The sequence below is a fragment of the Sturnira hondurensis genome, unplaced genomic scaffold (genome assembly GCF_014824575.4).
Source record: "Sturnira hondurensis isolate 20B ecotype Veracruz unplaced genomic scaffold, ASM1482457v3 Scaffold0016663, whole genome shotgun sequence".
Classification (NCBI taxonomy): Eukaryota; Metazoa; Chordata; class Mammalia; order Chiroptera; family Phyllostomidae; genus Sturnira; species Sturnira hondurensis.
In genome coordinates, this window is record NW_028089294.1 from 17,136,588 (window position 1) to 17,155,886 (window position 19,299).

At 38.5% G+C, this 19,299-nt stretch overlaps 1 protein-coding gene across 5 annotated transcripts in view; it reads left to right on the forward strand.

Moving 5' to 3' along the window:
• The window catches only part of NCOA1 (nuclear receptor coactivator 1), a 210,856-nt gene that overhangs the window by 155,303 nt on the left and 36,254 nt on the right, over positions 1-19,299 (forward strand). For all 5 annotated transcript variants that reach the window (XM_037066809.1, XM_037066808.1, XM_037066810.1 and 2 more), the window contains 3 exons: positions 6,559-6,706; positions 8,014-9,334; positions 11,989-12,169. In XM_037066809.1, coding sequence (XP_036922704.1) covers positions 6,559-6,706; positions 8,014-9,334; positions 11,989-12,169 — 1,650 coding nt within the window. The remainder of the gene's footprint in view (positions 1-6,558; positions 6,707-8,013; positions 9,335-11,988; positions 12,170-19,299) is intronic.

The following is a 19,299-nucleotide window of genomic DNA, read 5'->3' on the forward strand; positions in this document are numbered from 1 at the left end:
AAGATAATATTGAAGTGAATAGGACCAAGAATCTATATTTTTAAAAATTTCCCAGGGAATACTAAGGTGCTGTCAGATTTGGAAACTATTACAATAAGCTGCTAATACCATCCCCTGGTTGCAGACTTTGTGACTCCCTCTACCGAGAGTGGTGCCTGACTTTTGCATAGATTTGGGATTTGAGGCACTGTCTTTCCACTCACTGTCTAAACGTGCTGAAGTATATGGTACTCTCTGATTTTTGCCATAACTTTATAAGTTTGGNCTCTCTCTAGTCTGATCACTTCTGAGACACCTTCCTACAGACTAATGGTTCTCCAGTGAGCCTCCTACTGATAGCATCCCCAAAGATAATATTGAAGTGAGTAGGACCAAGAATCTATATTTTTAAAAATTTCCCAGGGAATACTAAGGTGCTGTCAGATTTGGAAACTATTACAATAAGCTACTAATACCATCCCCTGGCTGCAGACTTTGTGACTCCCTCTACCGAGAGTGGTGCCTGACTTTTGCATAGATTTGGGATTTGAGGCACTGTCTTTCCACTCACTGTCTAAATGTGCTGAAGTATATGGTACTCTCTGATTTTTGCCATAACTTTATAAGTTTGGCCTTCTAGGACTTCACTTAAAAGACTTTTAATTTTATTTGCTCATAATTTATATGCATTCCCACCAAGGCAAACCAGGTCTAGATCACTGTCTCACTGTCCAAATGATCAGGCTCCCCAGAGCTGTGATTGACCCACAGTTTAAAGTGTGTGTTTCTAAACCATTAGAATTCTCTATAAAATAAATTGATTAAAGTATAAGCAGTAACTAATCTATCATTAACTTATAAAGTGAGATAATTTAGAATAAAATGTAAAGAAATGTAAGTATAATTCAACATTTCTTCCCCATCAGTCATTTCTTAATGTCCTTTATTCCCCACCCCATCCCCCACCCTTTTTTTAGGAAAAAAAATTCCTCAGTGGAAATAATTTGTACTTTTCTCAGGATTAAGTTATCCGGAGCTCACATGACTCTGATTCTAGTGTTTTGGAGATTCCGGACAACTTAACCAAACATGACTTAAACACACCTTTTTCTGATATTTTATACTTAGCAGTATCCAGCCTGGTGAGAAAAATGTGGTCCACGAACACTTAACATGGGAATCATCCTTACATGGGAATTAATCGATGAATTAAAATCTCAGGTGAGGGGCCAGATACCTTAATGAGCTCCAAAGGTCATGGTTAATTAAGTACAGGCACAGCTCAGAGGTATTGCAGGTTCAGATCCAGACCACCACATTATCAAGAGGATATCAGAATAAAACGAGTCATAATCTTTTTGCTGATGGAAGGTCCTGCCTTCAGTTTCTAAAAAACACAACACCTGTGAAGCACAGTAAATGAGATGTGCCTGTACCTAAGGTCTGAGAACCCAGGTCTGTCAAGAATGGAGAGAGGTATAAATTGGCATTTGCAGTTTCTTTGCCGCCACTTCACTTAGGGACAGTGTGAAAGAGTGAAACAAATTATGTCACTGTATCCTTGATTTTGTATCAAACTTTTTAAAAGCTTAAAAGTTTGTAAAACTCTACAGCGATTAATATTTAGGCAAGAAAAATTTGTATCTCCATCTGTCTTCTTTTTTCCTGCCCGATAATTTACTCTTGGAAGACAGTGTCTGGTATAAAATCCTAATGTGCATTAAAAATTTAAGTTGGTTTTTCTTGGTTTTTCAGCTGCTTTTGACAGAAACTCATCGGCTACTTTTTACATTTTATTTTCCAGAGACAAATCTGAAAATGCATTTCAGCCAAAGCATATGAGGCAGCATTCAGCATAAGCTACATTATAGCAACGGTTTTCCACCGAGATGGGGGGAGATGAGTAACGGGAGCACTTGAGGAACTTTTTTAAACTAGGAGACGTTCCATGCAAGTGTACACAATTTGGAAAGGTTCCAAGGTTCTGGTCAGTTCAGCACCATCCCTTTAAAGAAAGGTCTAGGTTAAAATGCATCCCAAAGTTCATCTGTAGTAGTTGTTAAACCGGATTTCTGAGCTCCACCCACACTGCTGAATCAGAGTCTATAGTCTGAGACGTTTTCTTGCAGGGAAGTTTGGAAAATATAAACCAGGGTCCATAAGATATTAATGGCTAAAACTAGAAGTGATATTTCCTGCTGAATTAAGTTTGGGAAATGTTTTATTCTCCCACTTTTAAGGATTTATAAGATGCACTTAAGGCATTTAAATTTCTGGGAACTTATACAATAAAAGGTACTTGTTTGAGTTTGTTACCCAGACTTATATTTCCTCAGAATACTTCTTTCTGTAGCACATCTGTCAGCACTTATGGAGAGAGAGTAGCAGTCATGGAAAATGCTGGGCTAGATGGCCTGGAGAGATTCCATGGAGGTTCTCTTTGCCTGTTATCAATGATGTAATGGGTCATTTGTCTTTGAAAGAGTCCTTGATATGTTGTTACATTGAAAAATAGGCTAAGAAAGCACAGCGTATCCATATAGTACGATTTCACTCTCGTACGTCTATTTATTCTACTCTAGCAGGTTCAGAAAATGTTAACAGTGCTTACCTCTGAGTGATGGGATTACAAAGGACTTTTTATTCTTGTTTATTTCTCTATTAACTTTATAATCGAAAAATAAAATTAGTTTCACTAAAAATAACACAGGACAGTTAGAAGCAGCTTATAGTATCAAGCAATTTGGAAGCATTGCTATAAAACAGAAATGCCCATATAAATGATTAACCAGAATGTTCTTTGAGACTTATGTAATGTGGTTAATTCCATAGTTCATATAACTGTCTTAACTTAAAATCTTTTTATGTAAACTTTTATTTAAAATTCTTTAAATATAAGTTTATTTCTGCTTTTTAGAAATTATGATATACTGAATACAGTGTACTCAGTGATGATTTAAAATCTTAACACCATCTAGGAGTAATTCTTTTCCTTTATCTTAATAACAGTTTTTTAAATGGCATTCTTTCTGCATCTATCTAGGAAAATACCAAAAAGAAAAAGAGACCTCTATCAGCACTGACCTGCAGTACCCTGCCACACATTTTTAACTTGCTCATTCGGTTAACACAGTTGTTGAGGTTAACTCAGCCCCAAATTGGGTGGAGTAAAAGCCCAAGCAGCTCTGGTTCTCCAGCTGCTATGACCAGAGAAAGCAGTTCCCTTTGCCTCGGAGCTCTGTGGAGGCCCCCATTGGGGGGGGTTGGTGGGGGGAGGTGAGGCAGGAGACACAACAAAAGCAGTTGCCATTTTAAAGGTTCTTTGAAGAGGTTCCAGGGTGTCAGTAATACTGCATTAATAGTATCCCTCCCCATTAAATCTTTAGAAATGCACGCAGGAGTCAGGGATTAGAACCCTAGTTACATGCCTGCCAAAATTAGATCAGAAAACAAGGGCAGGACCTGTGATCAAAATAAGGTTCCACATAGTTTTATTCAGGCCTACACCTCAAAACCCACTTGTGGGGAAAATTTGATTTGCAGAGCAAATGTTTATCCAACCAGCTCTGTAAAGAATTGTGGCTTCCTTCCTCATAGCTTAATTCAGAAACAGCAGTTGTTTTATCAGGTTGAAACTCTGGGTGTACGTGGTTTCTGGGGATCAGCTGAATGTGCGTGTGGTGCAGCACATATGTGCCGTGGAACCTGCCTCTTCGTCATGTGTTTTCTCTGGTGTTTATTCAGGAAACACTCATTTAGTGTCTGTTATGTTCTATTCTAGGCTCCATGCTAGATATTATCTCACAACATTATTTCCTTCATTTTAGTGGTGATGGGCAAAGGTTAATGTGCATTATTAAGTCCTAAACTTGAAAAGGACAAAGTCCAGCTCTAGATCCGACTCTTAGGCCCTTCGCTTTCCATGGGCCCACACTGCCTCTCTGCCGACCTCTCCACCAGAACAGTCGAATACCGGGGAAAGTTTTAGTTAACTGGATCGTGTTAATTAGGTCTAATTAAAGTTTTACTACATTTAATATTGACATTTTTTATTTCAAAGCGTGGCTGTGTGAATTATGATGTGCTAAGTCCTTTCCACACATTGTCATCCAAAATAATAATCTAACTTCAAAGCTTGAAATGTAATCATTGGCTTGTATGAATAGGGGGTTCTCCAATTTTGGAATCTTTACTAGTTTAGATATGGTCCTACAAGTTAAGGCAGCATAATTACCAAAGGATTATTGATGTTCCTGTAATCCATTCAGTATCTTACCGTTCCCATGTTAGCTTGAGTTTCTAGTTCTTCCTCAATCTATAGGGCTTATCAGTAAATTAAGAAATTTGTCCCCATTAGTGTCTATTACAAAAGTAAGTCCAGATTCCTACAAGAGCAAACATGTAGATTGAGACAGCAAACACGGAGACTGAGATATAAGCATTTAATAACACAGCTAAGAGTTAAAATCTACCCTTTAAGGAAAAGTTATGGAAGTTCATCACAAGTCAACATTGATCTACTTAGAGGAGATTTAAGTTGGCAATCAATCAGCAAGTACTTACTGTATGATTTTATATGCAGAGCTTCATTGTTCAAGAGTCCATGGAGGGTGGAAAATGAGAATGGGGCACAGCACTTGCCCTTGTGTTTATTCCAGATGAAAAAGAAAAATAAGTGTGTAAAAAGCTATCTGCCTCCTAGAAAGAGCTATAAAAGAAATGTTTAGAAAACAGTGAGAAATAAGGTTGGAAATGCAAGCCAAAGTCAGATGGTCCAGAGCTGTGCTGTTCAATATGGTAGCCACTAGACACGTAAGTGCTTGAAATGTGACTAGTGTAACTGCAGAACTACACTTTAAATTTTTTTTAATCTTAGATTTACATAGCCACATGTGATTGGTGGCCACCATGTTGGACATTGCAGCTCAGTGGAGAAGAGCCAGTGGAGGGTTTCCCAGCAGAACGAGAGACCCTAAAGAGCAGTGAGCCATGCTGAGGGGACGGGCAAAACAGCGTCGTAACCAAACTACCGCAACATGAACTATATTGTGTCTCATCTGGCCCTTTATGTATCTGTAGCTTTATCTTATTCCAAGTTAATAATTTATCTTAAAGTGCCACTTTTTATTGTAATTATATTTTCCAAAAAGATACTAATCAGGAATTGTTGATTTTTTTTAGAGTTTTGCTATTGCAAATGTTTACTTACAACCTTACACGAAAATGACGAGTTTCCATTAAAGATTCTTTTTCATCATCTATTATTTCATTAGAAAGTAAATTTTTGTGTGTGTGTTACATTTGGTAAATGTGCCAGTGATTTGGCTGAAATTGTAAGATGGGTAAGGAATTCAGTTGGTTGACATAAATCATAACTGCTTTTATTAAATTTATATCCTGGCTTTAGTATTTAGGCAGATTTGTGTATGGTGTAGGTTTATAACAGATTACACCCTCTTCGGTTTATGTGTGTGGTGTACCCAGGACATTAAAATGGAGCATGTCTTCTGTTTATTTAAAGTGATATGAAGCATCAAAAGTTATTTAGTCATTGGTTATTTTAAATCTTTCTCACATGTCATGAAATGTAACTGAAGCCCTTTCTGAAATGTCTTTGAAAAATAGGAGTAACATTTATCAGGCTAAATTATAATATTCAGTTGGATTGTAGTGCTTGTATTTCAGTGGACATGACTTTTAACCTTGGTTTGGTATAGCTGACTCTACCTGTTATCTTTCTTAAAATAGAATTCTATTATATTACTAAACTATTAATATCTTCTTGCTTAGTAGTTTGCATTAGCCTTTAACTATTTAGTAAATACTTACAGTATGGCTAGAATTTTGTCTGCTGTTGATAAAACTTTAAGGCAGAAGTAAAATACGCTGTTGAGGTGTCAGTTGACGGCCTGAACCCCGTTTTTGTTCCTTACCTTAGTGAGCATTGGCTTTGTCTTAATTTGCTTATTACTGAACGGAGTCCAAACATTAAAAACAATACATGTATGAATATAATAATTGGTTACACAGAACCTTAGTGATTCATACTCCTGGGTGAAAAATTAAATTTGACTTTTAATTAAGGAATTCTGTGAATGAATCAAAACTTAGTGAATTTTATGGTATATGAATTATATCTCAGTAAAGCAGTTATTTCAAAATCAGCCAGCAAAGGGGAAAAAGAAAACTTTGTTAGACATCATAGTGAAAGTGTGAGGGGAGAAGGTTATTTCCTGGTGTTTTTATTGGACGAAATAAATTTGAAGACCTGTCCCATTGTAGGGAAAGATTAAGATTGACTTTTTCTGGTTTGGGTTTCTTCATAATCATAACTTATGTGAAGAGGCACCCATTCAAGTAGGAGTGACTTAAAAGTTGGCACCAGGTGGTATATTTCAACCAAAATCATTTTCCTCTGACATACCTGCTTTGTCTGAGCTGTTCGTTGAGTTTCAGCAGGCAGCTGGTGGAAGGGCATATTTAAAATGAGGGTCTAAGTAGAAGTGAGGATGGTAACTCTCCTTTGCCCAAAGTACAAGTGTCAGAATTGTAACTAGGTTTCTCTTTTGTTTGAAACAGTGATGACTCGTGGCACTGCCTCCAGCCCATCCTATAGATTCATATTGAATGATGGGACAATGCTTAGCGCCCACACCAAGTGTAAGCTTTGCTACCCTCAGAGTCCAGACATGCAGCCTTTCATCATGGGAATTCATATCATCGACAGGTACTACTTATTTGGAGAGCTTCATATGAAATAAGTCAGTTCACATATCTCTTCTTAGAGAACATTTTTATACTCTTGATTGCTAGAAAACAGAAATTCTAAATTAGACACTAAGCTAGTGTAATGAGTGTATATACTCGGTATATCCATGTTGGGTTTTATAGTTTGGTTGCCTAACAATAGCTTTGATGTTCAAAAAGGGAGACAGGAAAGGTGTGGCTGAAAAATACGTGTTTCAGGGGTAAAATTTAAAAAGTGGGTAAAAACTTCCAACTTTTCATATATGAACTTATGGTCTCATATAAGATTTGGGAGTTTGTTAATATCGTTATTTTTAATGTTTTCTTTTCATTAGGGCAAGCTTCTATGGCTCCTGAGTGCAGGTTGACATTTTCTCAAACTACAAATCATTACACTATCAACTTGAGATTTTTTAATGTCATTGCCCCTAATTTGTTCTTCTCTCTAAATATGTTTTACACTGGTATATATGGTAAATTCGTGGAAGCATTCTTTTATCCTATGAATTATTCAAAGCCCTACATTTACAACTCTTTAAATTTAGCACCAAATGAAAACAAAGGCATTTCCCCTCACTTCATCTTTTCCTCACCTGATATATTTGCTTGTTGGGACGTGGTAGCACCAGGCACAGGTCTGCTGTTGTAATTACGGATTCGAGTCAAGAACTTGATGGAAATCTGAATTCAGCATTCTGCTTTTTTTCTAATTTTAGTTTAATTTATGCTTGTGAATGGAATTAGCACAGTTCTTTTTTCACATTGTGATTTCTCTTTCAAAACATCTGCTGTGTCTGCATGTCACCCTTTTTAATTTCTCCATCAGTGACACGGTGTTTTTCTTACCCAGTCTTCCTCTTTGGAGTTGAAATACTTAACAGCAGTAACAAAGGGAGTCTTGAATAAATGCTTTGTAAACGAAGATGTGGGAAGTTTCTCTTTCAAATCAAAAGTATTATCATAATGTTAATTATTTGTATTAAATTTTGGAAAGTTTAAAAGTACATGTGTTAGATTTTTTTCTAAGGCCAAGAAAGATCTCTTTCTTCTATAACAGAAACCATCATCAAATTTACAGGACCAGAGCACTGCTTCCTATTAAGTGGTGCTTCTTAATATTTCACAGTAATAGCAACAGTGCACTGTTTTTCCTTAAAGTGATATGGAAGCCCTTGATGGCTTGAAATACTAATGAAGGGGATGGTCTTGTTTTATAATATGCATCATAAAAATACTGTAATGGAAACCACTGAAGATGTTTGAGTAATAATGTCTTTTCTCCCCTAGGGAACACAGTGGTCTTTCTCCTCAAGATGACACTAATTCTGGAATGTCAATTCCCCGAGTAAACCCCTCCGTCAACCCTAGTATCTCTCCAGCTCATGGCGTGGCCCGTTCATCCACGTTGCCGCCATCTAATAGCAACATGGGACCCACCAGAGTAAACCGCCAGCAGAGCTCAGACCTTCATGGCGGCAGTCACAGTAATTCTAGCAACAGCCAGGGGAGTTTTGGGTGCTCACCTGGAAATCAGATTGTAGCCAATGTTGCCTTAAACCAGGGACAGGCCAGTTCTCAGAGCACTAATCCCTCTTTAAACCTCAATAATTCTCCCATGGAAGGTACAGGAGTGTCCCTGGCGCAGTTCATGTCTCCAAGGAGACAAGTTAGTTCTGGATTGGCAACAAGGCCCAGGATGCCAAGCAATTCGTTTCCTCCTAATATTCCAACATTAAGCTCCCCAGTTGGCATGACAAGTACCGCCTGTAATAATAGTAACCGATCTTATTCGAACATCCCAGTAACATCCTTACCAAGTATGAATGAAGGACCCAATAACTCCGTTGGCTTCTCTGCCAATTCTCCAGTCCTCAGACAGATAAGCTCACAGAATTCACCTAGCAGGTTAACTATACAGCCAGCAAAAGCCGAGTCCAAAGATAACAAGGAGATTGCATCCATTTTGAATGAAATGATTCAGCCTGACAACAGCTCTAACGACAGCAAACCTCTGGATTCTGGGCTTCTGCACAGCAATGACAGAGTGTCGGACGGAGAAAACAAGTACTCTCAAACCAGTCACAAACTAGTGCAGCTTTTGACGACCACGGCAGAGCAGCAGTTACGGCACGTTGACATCGACACGAGTTGCAAAGAGGTACTGTCTTGCGCTGGCACCTCCAGCTCTGCCTCCGCGAACTCTTCGGGCGGTTCTTGCCCTTCCTCCCATAGCTCCCTGACAGAGCGGCACAAAATTCTGCACCGGCTCCTGCAGGAGGGGAGCCCCTCAGATATCACCACCCTCTCTGTGGAGCCCGATAAAAAGGACAGTGCATCTGCTCCTGTGTCAGTGACTGCACAGGGGCAAGGGAACTCCAGCATAAAACTAGAGATGGATGCTTCAAAGAAAAAAGAATCGAAAGACCATCAGCTCCTACGCTACCTTTTAGATAAAGATGAGAAAGATTTAAGATCAACTCCAAACCTGAGCCTGGATGATGTAAAGGTGAAAGTGGAAAAGAAAGAACAGATGGAGCCTTGTAACACAAACCCGACCCCAATGACCAAACCTGCCCCCGAGGAGATTAAACTGGAGTCCCAGAATCAGGTGAGTAAGACTCATGTCATAGGGCGAGCGTTGCTGGTTATTTTTGGCTTTCATTTATTTCACTCCAACTATAGACCAGGTTTGGATGCAGGCTATATTTTGCCCTATCCATTGGGTATATATTAAACGGTTACTGTCGATTATCGAAAAGTCATAGGGGGCTCTCAAACACTGTCTTTGGAACTTTAGAGGACCATAATATTAATACATCTTCCTAAGAAAATAGATATTTCTTTCTCTAAAATCAGAGTTCACATCTTTGGACTTCACAGACTTTTAAAAGTACCTTTCCTGCTCCCTCCTCCCAGTCCTATCTATTGAATCCATTTATCTGAGAATAGAACCCAGAAATCTGTATTTTAAAGAAGTTCCCTAGAGAACTGTGATGTGTGGCTAAGTTTGGGACTCTCTGATGTAAGTGACTTGGGAGAGAAGTGTGAGAAGGTGGACGAGGCTGCCCAGACCATCTTGCTTTGCTATTTCATTTCTTTTGAAACTTTTCTAAGACTGCTTTTCTTTTCATTGATTCTAATCATACTCAGCCCCCATCAGAATGAAGACTTGTGTATTCTGGGTAGTAGGGCCCTGAAACAGAAGTAAATGTAAGTAAATCTTTGCATAAATTGTTATGGGTTAACAACCTCTATGCTTCAGCTGGGGGTGGGGTAAAAATTAACAGGCAGCTTTATGTGTTGAACAGGTGCTGTGGACTCTAAAGGAATTTAAGAAAAACAGAAAACACAGTCTCTTTTCTTTAGGAGCTTACAAGTTTATCAGTAGGACTCTCCATTGTGAAACCCAATACAAAATTAGTATGCGTAGGTCCTTTTCTTGAACCAGCTTTATTTTCTGCCCTCATCTTACAAAAATCTCTCTCTTCGCTCGGGCATACTGTGCTCTAGGCCCATGGAAGTCCTTGCCATTCCTGGGATAAGCCATGTCTCCTTAAGCATCTTCTGCCTTGCTCTCCTTTCTATGGCTGCTGAACTCATCTTCACAAACCATCCCGACATCACGGTGTATAGACATTTCTTTCCGCTGAGCTTCATAGTGCTCTGAACTGTCCGCTTACTACTTGTAATAATACTGTTTTGGTTATTGATTGCGCGCTCTTTGAGGATAAGGCTGTCTCTCATTTTTCTTAGTACAGCTAAGCTAATATCATGTTTTTAAGCTAAAAAAACAGCTTTTGATAATGACTGTATTAAAACTCTCACTCTATAAAATTAACTTAAAGAGTTAACAGTTTTATGTAATAATGCCATTGTGTACAATCCTGGTACATCTGTTTTGGTGTACATGTACAAGCATTTTTGCAGAGTTTACACCTGGGAGCACACTTGTGGGATCTTAAGATATATGTATGTCCATCATTAGTAGATAATGCCAGTTTTTCTAGTGTGTGAGAATTCCCTGTAGTTGGCCCATGTTCTTACTAATATTTGGTCTCGTCAGTCTTTTAAATTTGAGCCATTCTGGGTCTGTGTAGTAGCATCTCATACTTTTAATTTGCATTTCCTTCATAAATGTTTATAAGTCATTTGGATTTCTTTTTTTGTTTGTGTGTATATGAATTGCCTATTCAAATGTCGTACTCATTTTCCCAATATATGACTTTTAAGAGTTTTTTATGTACTTCAGATGAGTACTTTACTGGTTTAATGTTTGCAGATATGTTCTCTGCATCAAGGTGTGCCTTTTCTTCCCCTTACTGGTGCTTCTCGATGAAGTGAAATACTTCATTTTAGTGTAGTCCAATTTATCAGTTTTTACTTTATGGTTAGTATTTTTGTACATGTGTAACAAAAGACATGTTCAAAAATGTTCACAGTAACTTTATTTGTATTAGCTACAAACTGGCAACACCCCCAAAGCCATCACAGTGGAGTGATAAATGTATTGTGACGTATTCATACAGTGGGGTTCTGTTCAGAATAAAAACAAGTGAGCTACTGTCACATGTGACAAGATGTCAGAAATGAGGTTTTAAGTAAAAGAAGCCACACATTTCAAAAACACGTACATGGAGTTCTATTTATACAACATATAACTATAAATTTTAGTTTAATTAAATAATGAAATACAAACAGATAGACATTTTGTGTTGATGGATTATCTCAAAATAATCATAGGAGAATAATACAGTGAAATAAATACAGTTTTCTTCTATGCGTAACCTCAGACAGATGTAGGGACCCCTATCTGTCATTTCCCAAACTTTTAAATTATAAAAAAGTTATATCAATGTAAATTTATTTTTATTCCATCATTAAAGTAAGTCATTTCACAAAATTTTGAAAAAATATGACAGAAAAAAGTGGCTTTTGATAATGTCATGGTAACACAGTACTCATGGTGCTCCTCTCTAGCCCAGGCTTTTTCAGTGCCTTGTTCTACACTGAGATATAGTAGGTAAATGCTGTGTGTGTATTGACCTGTACCCAGCAGTATATTAATATACTAAGCATCCAAATTTTCCCAGTGGAGTAGTTAGGTCATGTTATTTCAGTGAGGCCTAAATCTTCCTAATTAATTTTCCTTCATTCTTTCATAGTCACATTTAATTCATAGAGTTTAAAGGAGCAGCTTTTTTCTACATTGTTGCTGGTGAATGTGTAGAATATACGTCCTCTAACTTTGGTTTCCACTCTTAGTTTACAGCTGACCTTGACCAGTTTGATCAATTACTGCCCACCCTCGAGAAGGCAGCCCAGTTGCCAGGCTTATGTGAGACAGAGAGGATGGATGGTGCCGTCGCCAGTGCGGCCATCAAATCAGAGGTCCTGCCAGCTTCACTTCAGTCCGCCACTGCCAGACCCACTTCCAGGCTGAACAGTATGTGTCGGGGACAGAATCTCGTTTGCGGTGTTTAATGATAACATGCTTGGGGCTTTGTCTCTCACCATTATTGCACAAACCTATGTTTGTTGAGAGTGAAATATCTGTTCATTAATGCCACTGTAAATAATGTACAGTTACATTTAGACATAGGAACTTCACTCAATTTGTGTGTTTTGAGTTATACTATAACCTCTATCTTTTTGTAATTAATGTTAAAGGGAGCAGTTGATGTTTAGGAGAGCACCTTTATGTTCTTAACCAAAGCGTTCCATAGCATGACTTTCAGAACTGTTACGATTCGGTCAGATTATGTTTCCCAAAGTGTCTTGACATTAGTCCTAAGAGTTGCACAAAAAAGGGGTTTGTGCTAAAATTCACTGGGCGAATGCTGTGTGGCACAGACAGTATTCCCTCGAGTTCCACAGTGCCATTCCGCCATGTACCTCCGAGGTGTTACGGAGTACTGTGTTAAAGAAACCAGTTTAATTTCTTTCACTCAGCAACTACCAGACTTTCTTGATCATGGAATTCTGTTTTTCACGTGGTCCATGGTACCCCACAGAATGAGTTTTCTGTGGAGCACCGTTTAGGAGACAGCCACGTTGAAACCCTTCGTCCCAGCTCTAGCCTTGCGAGTTCTCCTTGCTAACAGACACTTCAGTGGTGTAACACTTAACATTCATGAAGCTTATAGGACTGTTGGATCTTTTTCACCCATCACATTTTGAAGTTTAAAAAAAAACAGTGGTGGTAATTCCATTCTGTGACCTCGAAACTAATAGAAACTAACCAGCTCACTCTCAAAATTTATCTGGGTTCCTACCTAAGCCTTGTCCCTCTTCTAATGGGCTCAGATGTGGGACTCATTTATTTCGGTCTCACTGCAGCTCTTAGCTGTCATGACACAATGTCTGAAAGTTTACCAAGGTTTCCAGGCAGCTGGAAAACTGGATCTTGAGTGGCCTCTGATATTTTCAGAAGCAGTTTTTAATGGACCAGAACAGTGGATGAGAGCAGGAGCTGAGGTTCAAGTTTCACGTCTCCACTTTATTAGCAGTGTTGTCCCTGTTCACCTCTCAGGTTAGCAGATGAACTTTTCTTCTCTTCATCTGCAACACGGTATTAGATGAGATGACTCTGAAAGCGTCCTCTAGTGGATGCTGAGTCTCCGGTTCTCTTGTGAAGTTAAACATACTTTACCATTTGATCCAACAATCCAACTTTTTTTCATTTATTTTCTTTTTAAATTAAATTTATTGGGGTGACAGTGGTGAATAAGATTATATACATTTCAAGTGTGTGGTTCTGTGATATGTCATCTGTAGATTGCATCGTGTGCTCACTACCCAAAGTCATGTCCTTTGTCACCTTATATTTGAAAGCCCCTCCCTATCAAAACACTTGACCACAGATGTTTGTGACAGCTTTGTTCGTGAGAGCCCCAAACTGGAAACAACTTAAATGTCCATCAGCAAGGGAGAGGGGTATTCATGAGAGGAAATACTGCTCAGCGATGAAAAGAAAGGAACTATAGATACATGGCTTGGATTCTCAAAAACATGCTGAGTGGGGGAAAAAATGCCTGAACAAGATCATTGTTTGCCAGTGGTAAGGTAAGTTAGGGAAGATTAACAGCCAAGGAGCTTGAGGGAACCTTTACAGGTGATAGAAATATTGTGTTTTTCTTTTATTATTATTATTATTTTTTAATCCTCACCCAAGGATATATTTATTGATTTGAAAAAGAGAGGAAGGGTGGTCGGTGGGGTGGGGGGAGAGAGAGAGAAAAAGAGACACCAACCAGTTGCCAATCCCCTGATCCGGGATTGAACCCGGAACCCTGACGTGTGCCCTGACTGGGAATCAAACGTGTAGCCTGCTGGTGTACAGAGCAGCGCTCCGACCGACTGAGCAGACCTGCCAGGGCACAAATACTCTCTTCTTGATTGAGGTAGAAAGTTATGGGTTTAAACCTTTGTCAGAATTTACTGAACTGTACAATTGACATGGGTGCATATTACTGTATGTAAATTATACATGAATAAAATTTACTTTAGATATAAATCTGAGATTAGAATGATTTGTAACCTATTACTAGGTTACAAACTAGGCATTCAAATTTCCAGTTGTAAAGGTAAAATAAAGACATTTTCAGATAGAAAAGAGCTCAAATATTGGCACAGTATAGTCACCTTTTCTGGTGAAGGTCCTAGAGGATGTACCTCAGCGAACAGGAAAAAAAAGAGAAAGGTACAAGGTTGGGGGGAAACAGAGCCTGCAAGGAAGTCCAGGAATGGGGAGCTGATCAGCAGGGTTGGGGAGCAGCCAGTGCAAACTGGAATGGGTACCCGCATCCTTTGGAAAGGAGGCTTCCAGGGAAGAAATGGAATTGCTCTTTGAGTTTATAGAAAATATTACTGATTGATAGGTTTACGTCAGAAATGCTGAAGCATCTGAAAAATTCCTCTAGAAAAGCACCAAGTGAAAAAAATAAGATAATTGTTAACTCCAGCAAAAAGAAAGCACAGTAAAGTTAAAGAGTTTTGAATATAGGGCACATCTGTCTACGGCCATACCACCCTGAATGTGCCCAATCTCGTCTGAGTATAGTGCACGTGTGACTTAGTAATAATATTCGCATAGTCGTAACAATCTAAATATTAACTTTTAATTTTATAAAAAGTGGCGATCTCTGTTAGAGAATTGGGGGCACAGGAGGTGTGTAAGAGGTGGGTGTGGGAGAACTAAGGCCTCGTCTGTCACGATGGGAAGTCAGTAAAATAAAGATGTGAAGAAGTAGCAGCATATGCGTATTTAGAAATATATAGGCAAATGCCCCCCCCCCAAATGCTATGCAAATTGGGGATAATTGCCTCTGTTTAAAGTAACTTAAGGATTAGAAGGGGTGAGAGGAGAAACTGCTGTTATTCATAATGAGCCTTTTGGTTTTGACTTTTAAAATTACCTTTGTGTAAATTTAATAAAAATTAAGCAAAAATAGAAAGCATCCTCTAGCTCTATAGGTCTGTGAAAGTGGAACGTTTTTCTTCACACTCTGTCTTGAGGCAGATAGCTCTTTCTTCTTTCTTGAGATTTCCAACCCTAAATACAGCTCCATGTATGAAGTCTGTAAGTAGGCCAGAGTCTGTTAAACCTTGGGCTGAAGTGTCCGTGTAGGCTGAGAACCTAGAAGGGAAGACGCTGGGGTGCATGAGGGAGGGGATGAGAGATGCAGAGAGAGGATTGGGGCCCTAATCCTTGGGCCATTCAAGGGTCAGCTGTCCACTGAAGAAGACCCAGAATGAAAGTCACAGGTGATTAAGTGTTTCTGTAGCTGAAGTGGGAAGCCCTTTTGCTCTGGTGGTGAATGAAGGTTCTGATTTTATCTAGAGAAGCCCTGTTTCAAAAAGTTGTTGAGGGTGTGGGAACTGGTGGCGGGGAAATCCCTCGTGGCAGCCCGGGCACTCACTTTGGGAGATTCCTGAGTCCTGTCCTCACCACTTTCATCCTGTGGGCGGCTGCCAGAGTGGGCTGCACTCAGAGCAGGGCCCTGGTGGCAGCTGTTCAGTCCTCCTTTAATTCTGCCAGCAGTTGCCTCCGGCCAGATCCGTGACCCATTCCAGCGACCCCTGAGCTCGCAGTTGTGCTGGTGTTGTTCTGGGGCGCTCTCCTTTCTGCAGAGTCTTTTCGACCTGTTGCAAGTTTACTAGGTTAGCTGAAGTTTCCCCATCAGTTTGTTTCCATCTGGTTTATCTTTTAGCAGTTCTTCCTAGTTCTGGCTGGCTGCCATGGTACTCCTTTTGCCTTTCTTTCAGCTGTAGATTTATATTTCCAGTTTTGCTTCTTTTGTTATTTCAGTGATATTTCTGGAAGGAGAATAAAATATAGGTGATAAATCTGCCACATTGAACCGTAAAATTTTCTTAGGTCCATTTACATATGAGAAAACTAAGGTCCACAGAATAAAAAGGAAACACGCACATACACACACACACACACGAGACAAAAATATGCCCCAAGTTACCCATTTAGCATATGCAGAGTCAGGATTCAAAACTTAATCTGCCTGGTTTTCAAACACGCTGTTTATATGCACACACACACTGATGCGGAGAGACCGAGTGGTTTAAAATACGTGTTAGAAATTTACAATAAGAGTACATCCAGATACCTATTGCTTTTTCAGTGTAGGCCACTTAGGAAGGCATTGTTGGTCAAAATATGCACAACATGCCTTTTTGTTCAAAGTCTCTGCTTGTCCGTTTGACTATCTTTAAACCCCTATCCTTTAGGCATGGAGTTGACCTGATACTGTCTGAAGTTATTTGGAGCCAAATTTGTTAGCCTAAAAAGAGTAATACTTAAAAAAATTAAAAGCAAGAGTTAAATGTAATTACGGGGAAATGTATTTTTTGAAGAACTCATAACTGTATAAGACAGTTCTAGAAGGATTCCAAAAATATTTGAACATTGACAAGGTAACTGAAGTAAGTGGATGACTCCCTGAAGTGGTTGTTTTTATGTTCTGTGAATATACACATTCTCAAATGGTTATTTTTAAAATATTGTTAATTTGTAATGCATACATTAAAAATATTGCATAACTCCAAATATAATGTTTTACATAAAATGTTTTCAGTAATTAAAAAATTCATTTTATGGAGATCACATGGAGGATTATCAACAGGGGAGTGGGAGGAGCAGAGAGGGGGGAAAGGTACAGAGAATAAGTAGCATAGATGGTAGGCAGAAAACAGGGAAAGGATAAGAATGGTATGAGAAATGTAGAAGCCAAAGAACTTATAAGTATGACACATGGACATGAACTAAAGGGGGGAATGTGGGTGGGAGAAGGTGTTCAGGGTGGAGGGCAGTGAAGGGGGGGAATGGGACAACTGTAATAGCAAAATCAATGAAATATATTTAAAAAATATATAAAAATTTATTTTAATGTCCCTGCTGTTGAAGTTGTATTTAACATGTTATGCCTATCAGTAAGCCTCTTTTGCTATTACAAAGCTGTAGTGAATAATCTTATGTAGAGATAATTTACCACACATAACTGAAATGCAAGTTCTGAATAGAATTGCTGGGTTAAAGGGTGGACAGATTTTGCCAAACGGTCCTTCCTAGGTATTAATCCAGCTTGCCCTCTGACTGATAACGATCCTCTTTCCATGCGTCTTTGCCAATATGTTGAATTATGCACTTTCTCGTCTTTGCCAATCTGATGGTTTTATTTTTTTAATGTTTCAGTGACTTTTAATCTGTATTTCTTTTCTTGTGAATTAAGTTTATCACTTATCGATGATTTTATACAGTCTCTTGATATTCTTTGATGATTTATCTATTGGGTTATTTGGTTTTTATCTCATTGATTTATAGGAATTTTGTATACTTTAGTGAAATTAGTCCTTCGTATTTAAAAAAAATAAAACACTCAACTGCTGTGCATAGTTCCCGCCAAATGTAACACAGAACTGAGTCATAAACCTCCTTACCAGCCGCTGAAGAAAATTAACTGTGAACATCAGAATCACTAGATACTGAGTTGGCTGTTGGAGGGGTAGAATGTGCATAAGCCACTCCCATGCTTAGCCTATGCTTTGTATGCAGAAATTTGTTTAATAATGCAAGTTGTTTCTTTTTCGCTGGATTTAGTGTAGCTAATGGAGACACAAAGTTTTTTCTTTTCACCAGATTCTAAATGGAGAAAATATGTTGATCCTTTTGCAAAGATGATAATAAAACATTAATAGCTTTATCAGGACTCCCTAAGGGTTTGTTTTCTACCCCCCGCCCCTCGATTCAGCTGCCTCCCTCCGAGAAAAGAACTAGTAGATGCTTTGATTTCAGGTGCTGCTTTTAAAAAAGAAGGGTGATCGCTGCAGAGTGGGGGGCGGTGAGGGGAGTGGAGATGGAAGAAGGTGTAAGGGGGTAAATGGTGGAAAAAATACAATATAAACAAAAGAAGAGTGAGGTCAAGGAAGTAGTTTAGTGGAGAAAGAGAAGGAAAGGAAGGGAGTAAGCAGTGTGTTGGAAAATCTTTTCCTGCTTCATCTCTAGTTTTTACCTGAATGACCTTATCTTGGTTTAAGATGAATATTCTTAAATGCAAAATGTCAAAGGCCTCAATCCATCTCTGCTTAAGGCAGCTATATTTTTGAGGGAAGAGTTGGAAGTTTGAAGAGAACCTCAGTCCTCTTCCCAACTCCAAACATCAGAGATGCCCAGACTCCGTTCTCAACTCTCTTCTCTATGATTTTCATCCTGGGTCATAAAAAAATAATTACCGTGCCTGTTTTGTGTTACATGGATACATACTCATGTTTGCGATGGGAACACAAACATGACCAAAAATAGTAGGTTTATTCCCTAGGCAAAGGGAAATAGCTTGCATTATTTCTTAAAACATTCCAGCAAATCCTCAAATTTTTTTATTGAAGTCCATCTCTAAAGGAAGTCCTAAGAGGTTGAAGTGACTTTTAGAATAAAAACCAACTTCTTTTCAGCATACAGCCTATGCAAACAAAACTTTTAATTGAATCAAAGTTTAATTTGTTTGGGTTTTACCCCTTACCAAATTTAGCACTTGAATCTTAATTTTCTTTTGAAAAATTTTAACCCAACTTATAGCTTTAACATTTTTCCCATCAAGACTGGCAAAATGAGATATTTTGTACTGTCATTGAGCCAAATAAATTATAATACTCAGAATTGATGGTAGACAGCCATGTAAATTCTCTTTGACTCTTAAATGTTACTAATTTTTGTGTAGATTAGATTTCTTAAAGGGAACTACTAAGGCTGTAGGACAGCCTTAGTTAATCTTGGCCAACTTCCTGACTTAAATAATGACAGAAGTCAAGTGATTACTTTCCCATCACCATTTATTATTGTTTGTTTTTGTCTGCTTCATTTTTTAGAATCCTACAGAAATCAAGTTCTCTGTCATTTATGATAGAGAAAACAGGTTTAATTGAAAGCTAAAATTATTTGCATTTAGAAGTGCATGTGCTTACATGAGCTTCTACATGTCATTCATACTAAACATTGAGTATGTTTTACATAAAAGTGAACCTAATATATTTTGTGTAGTTATACATTGTCAATATCCAGCATTA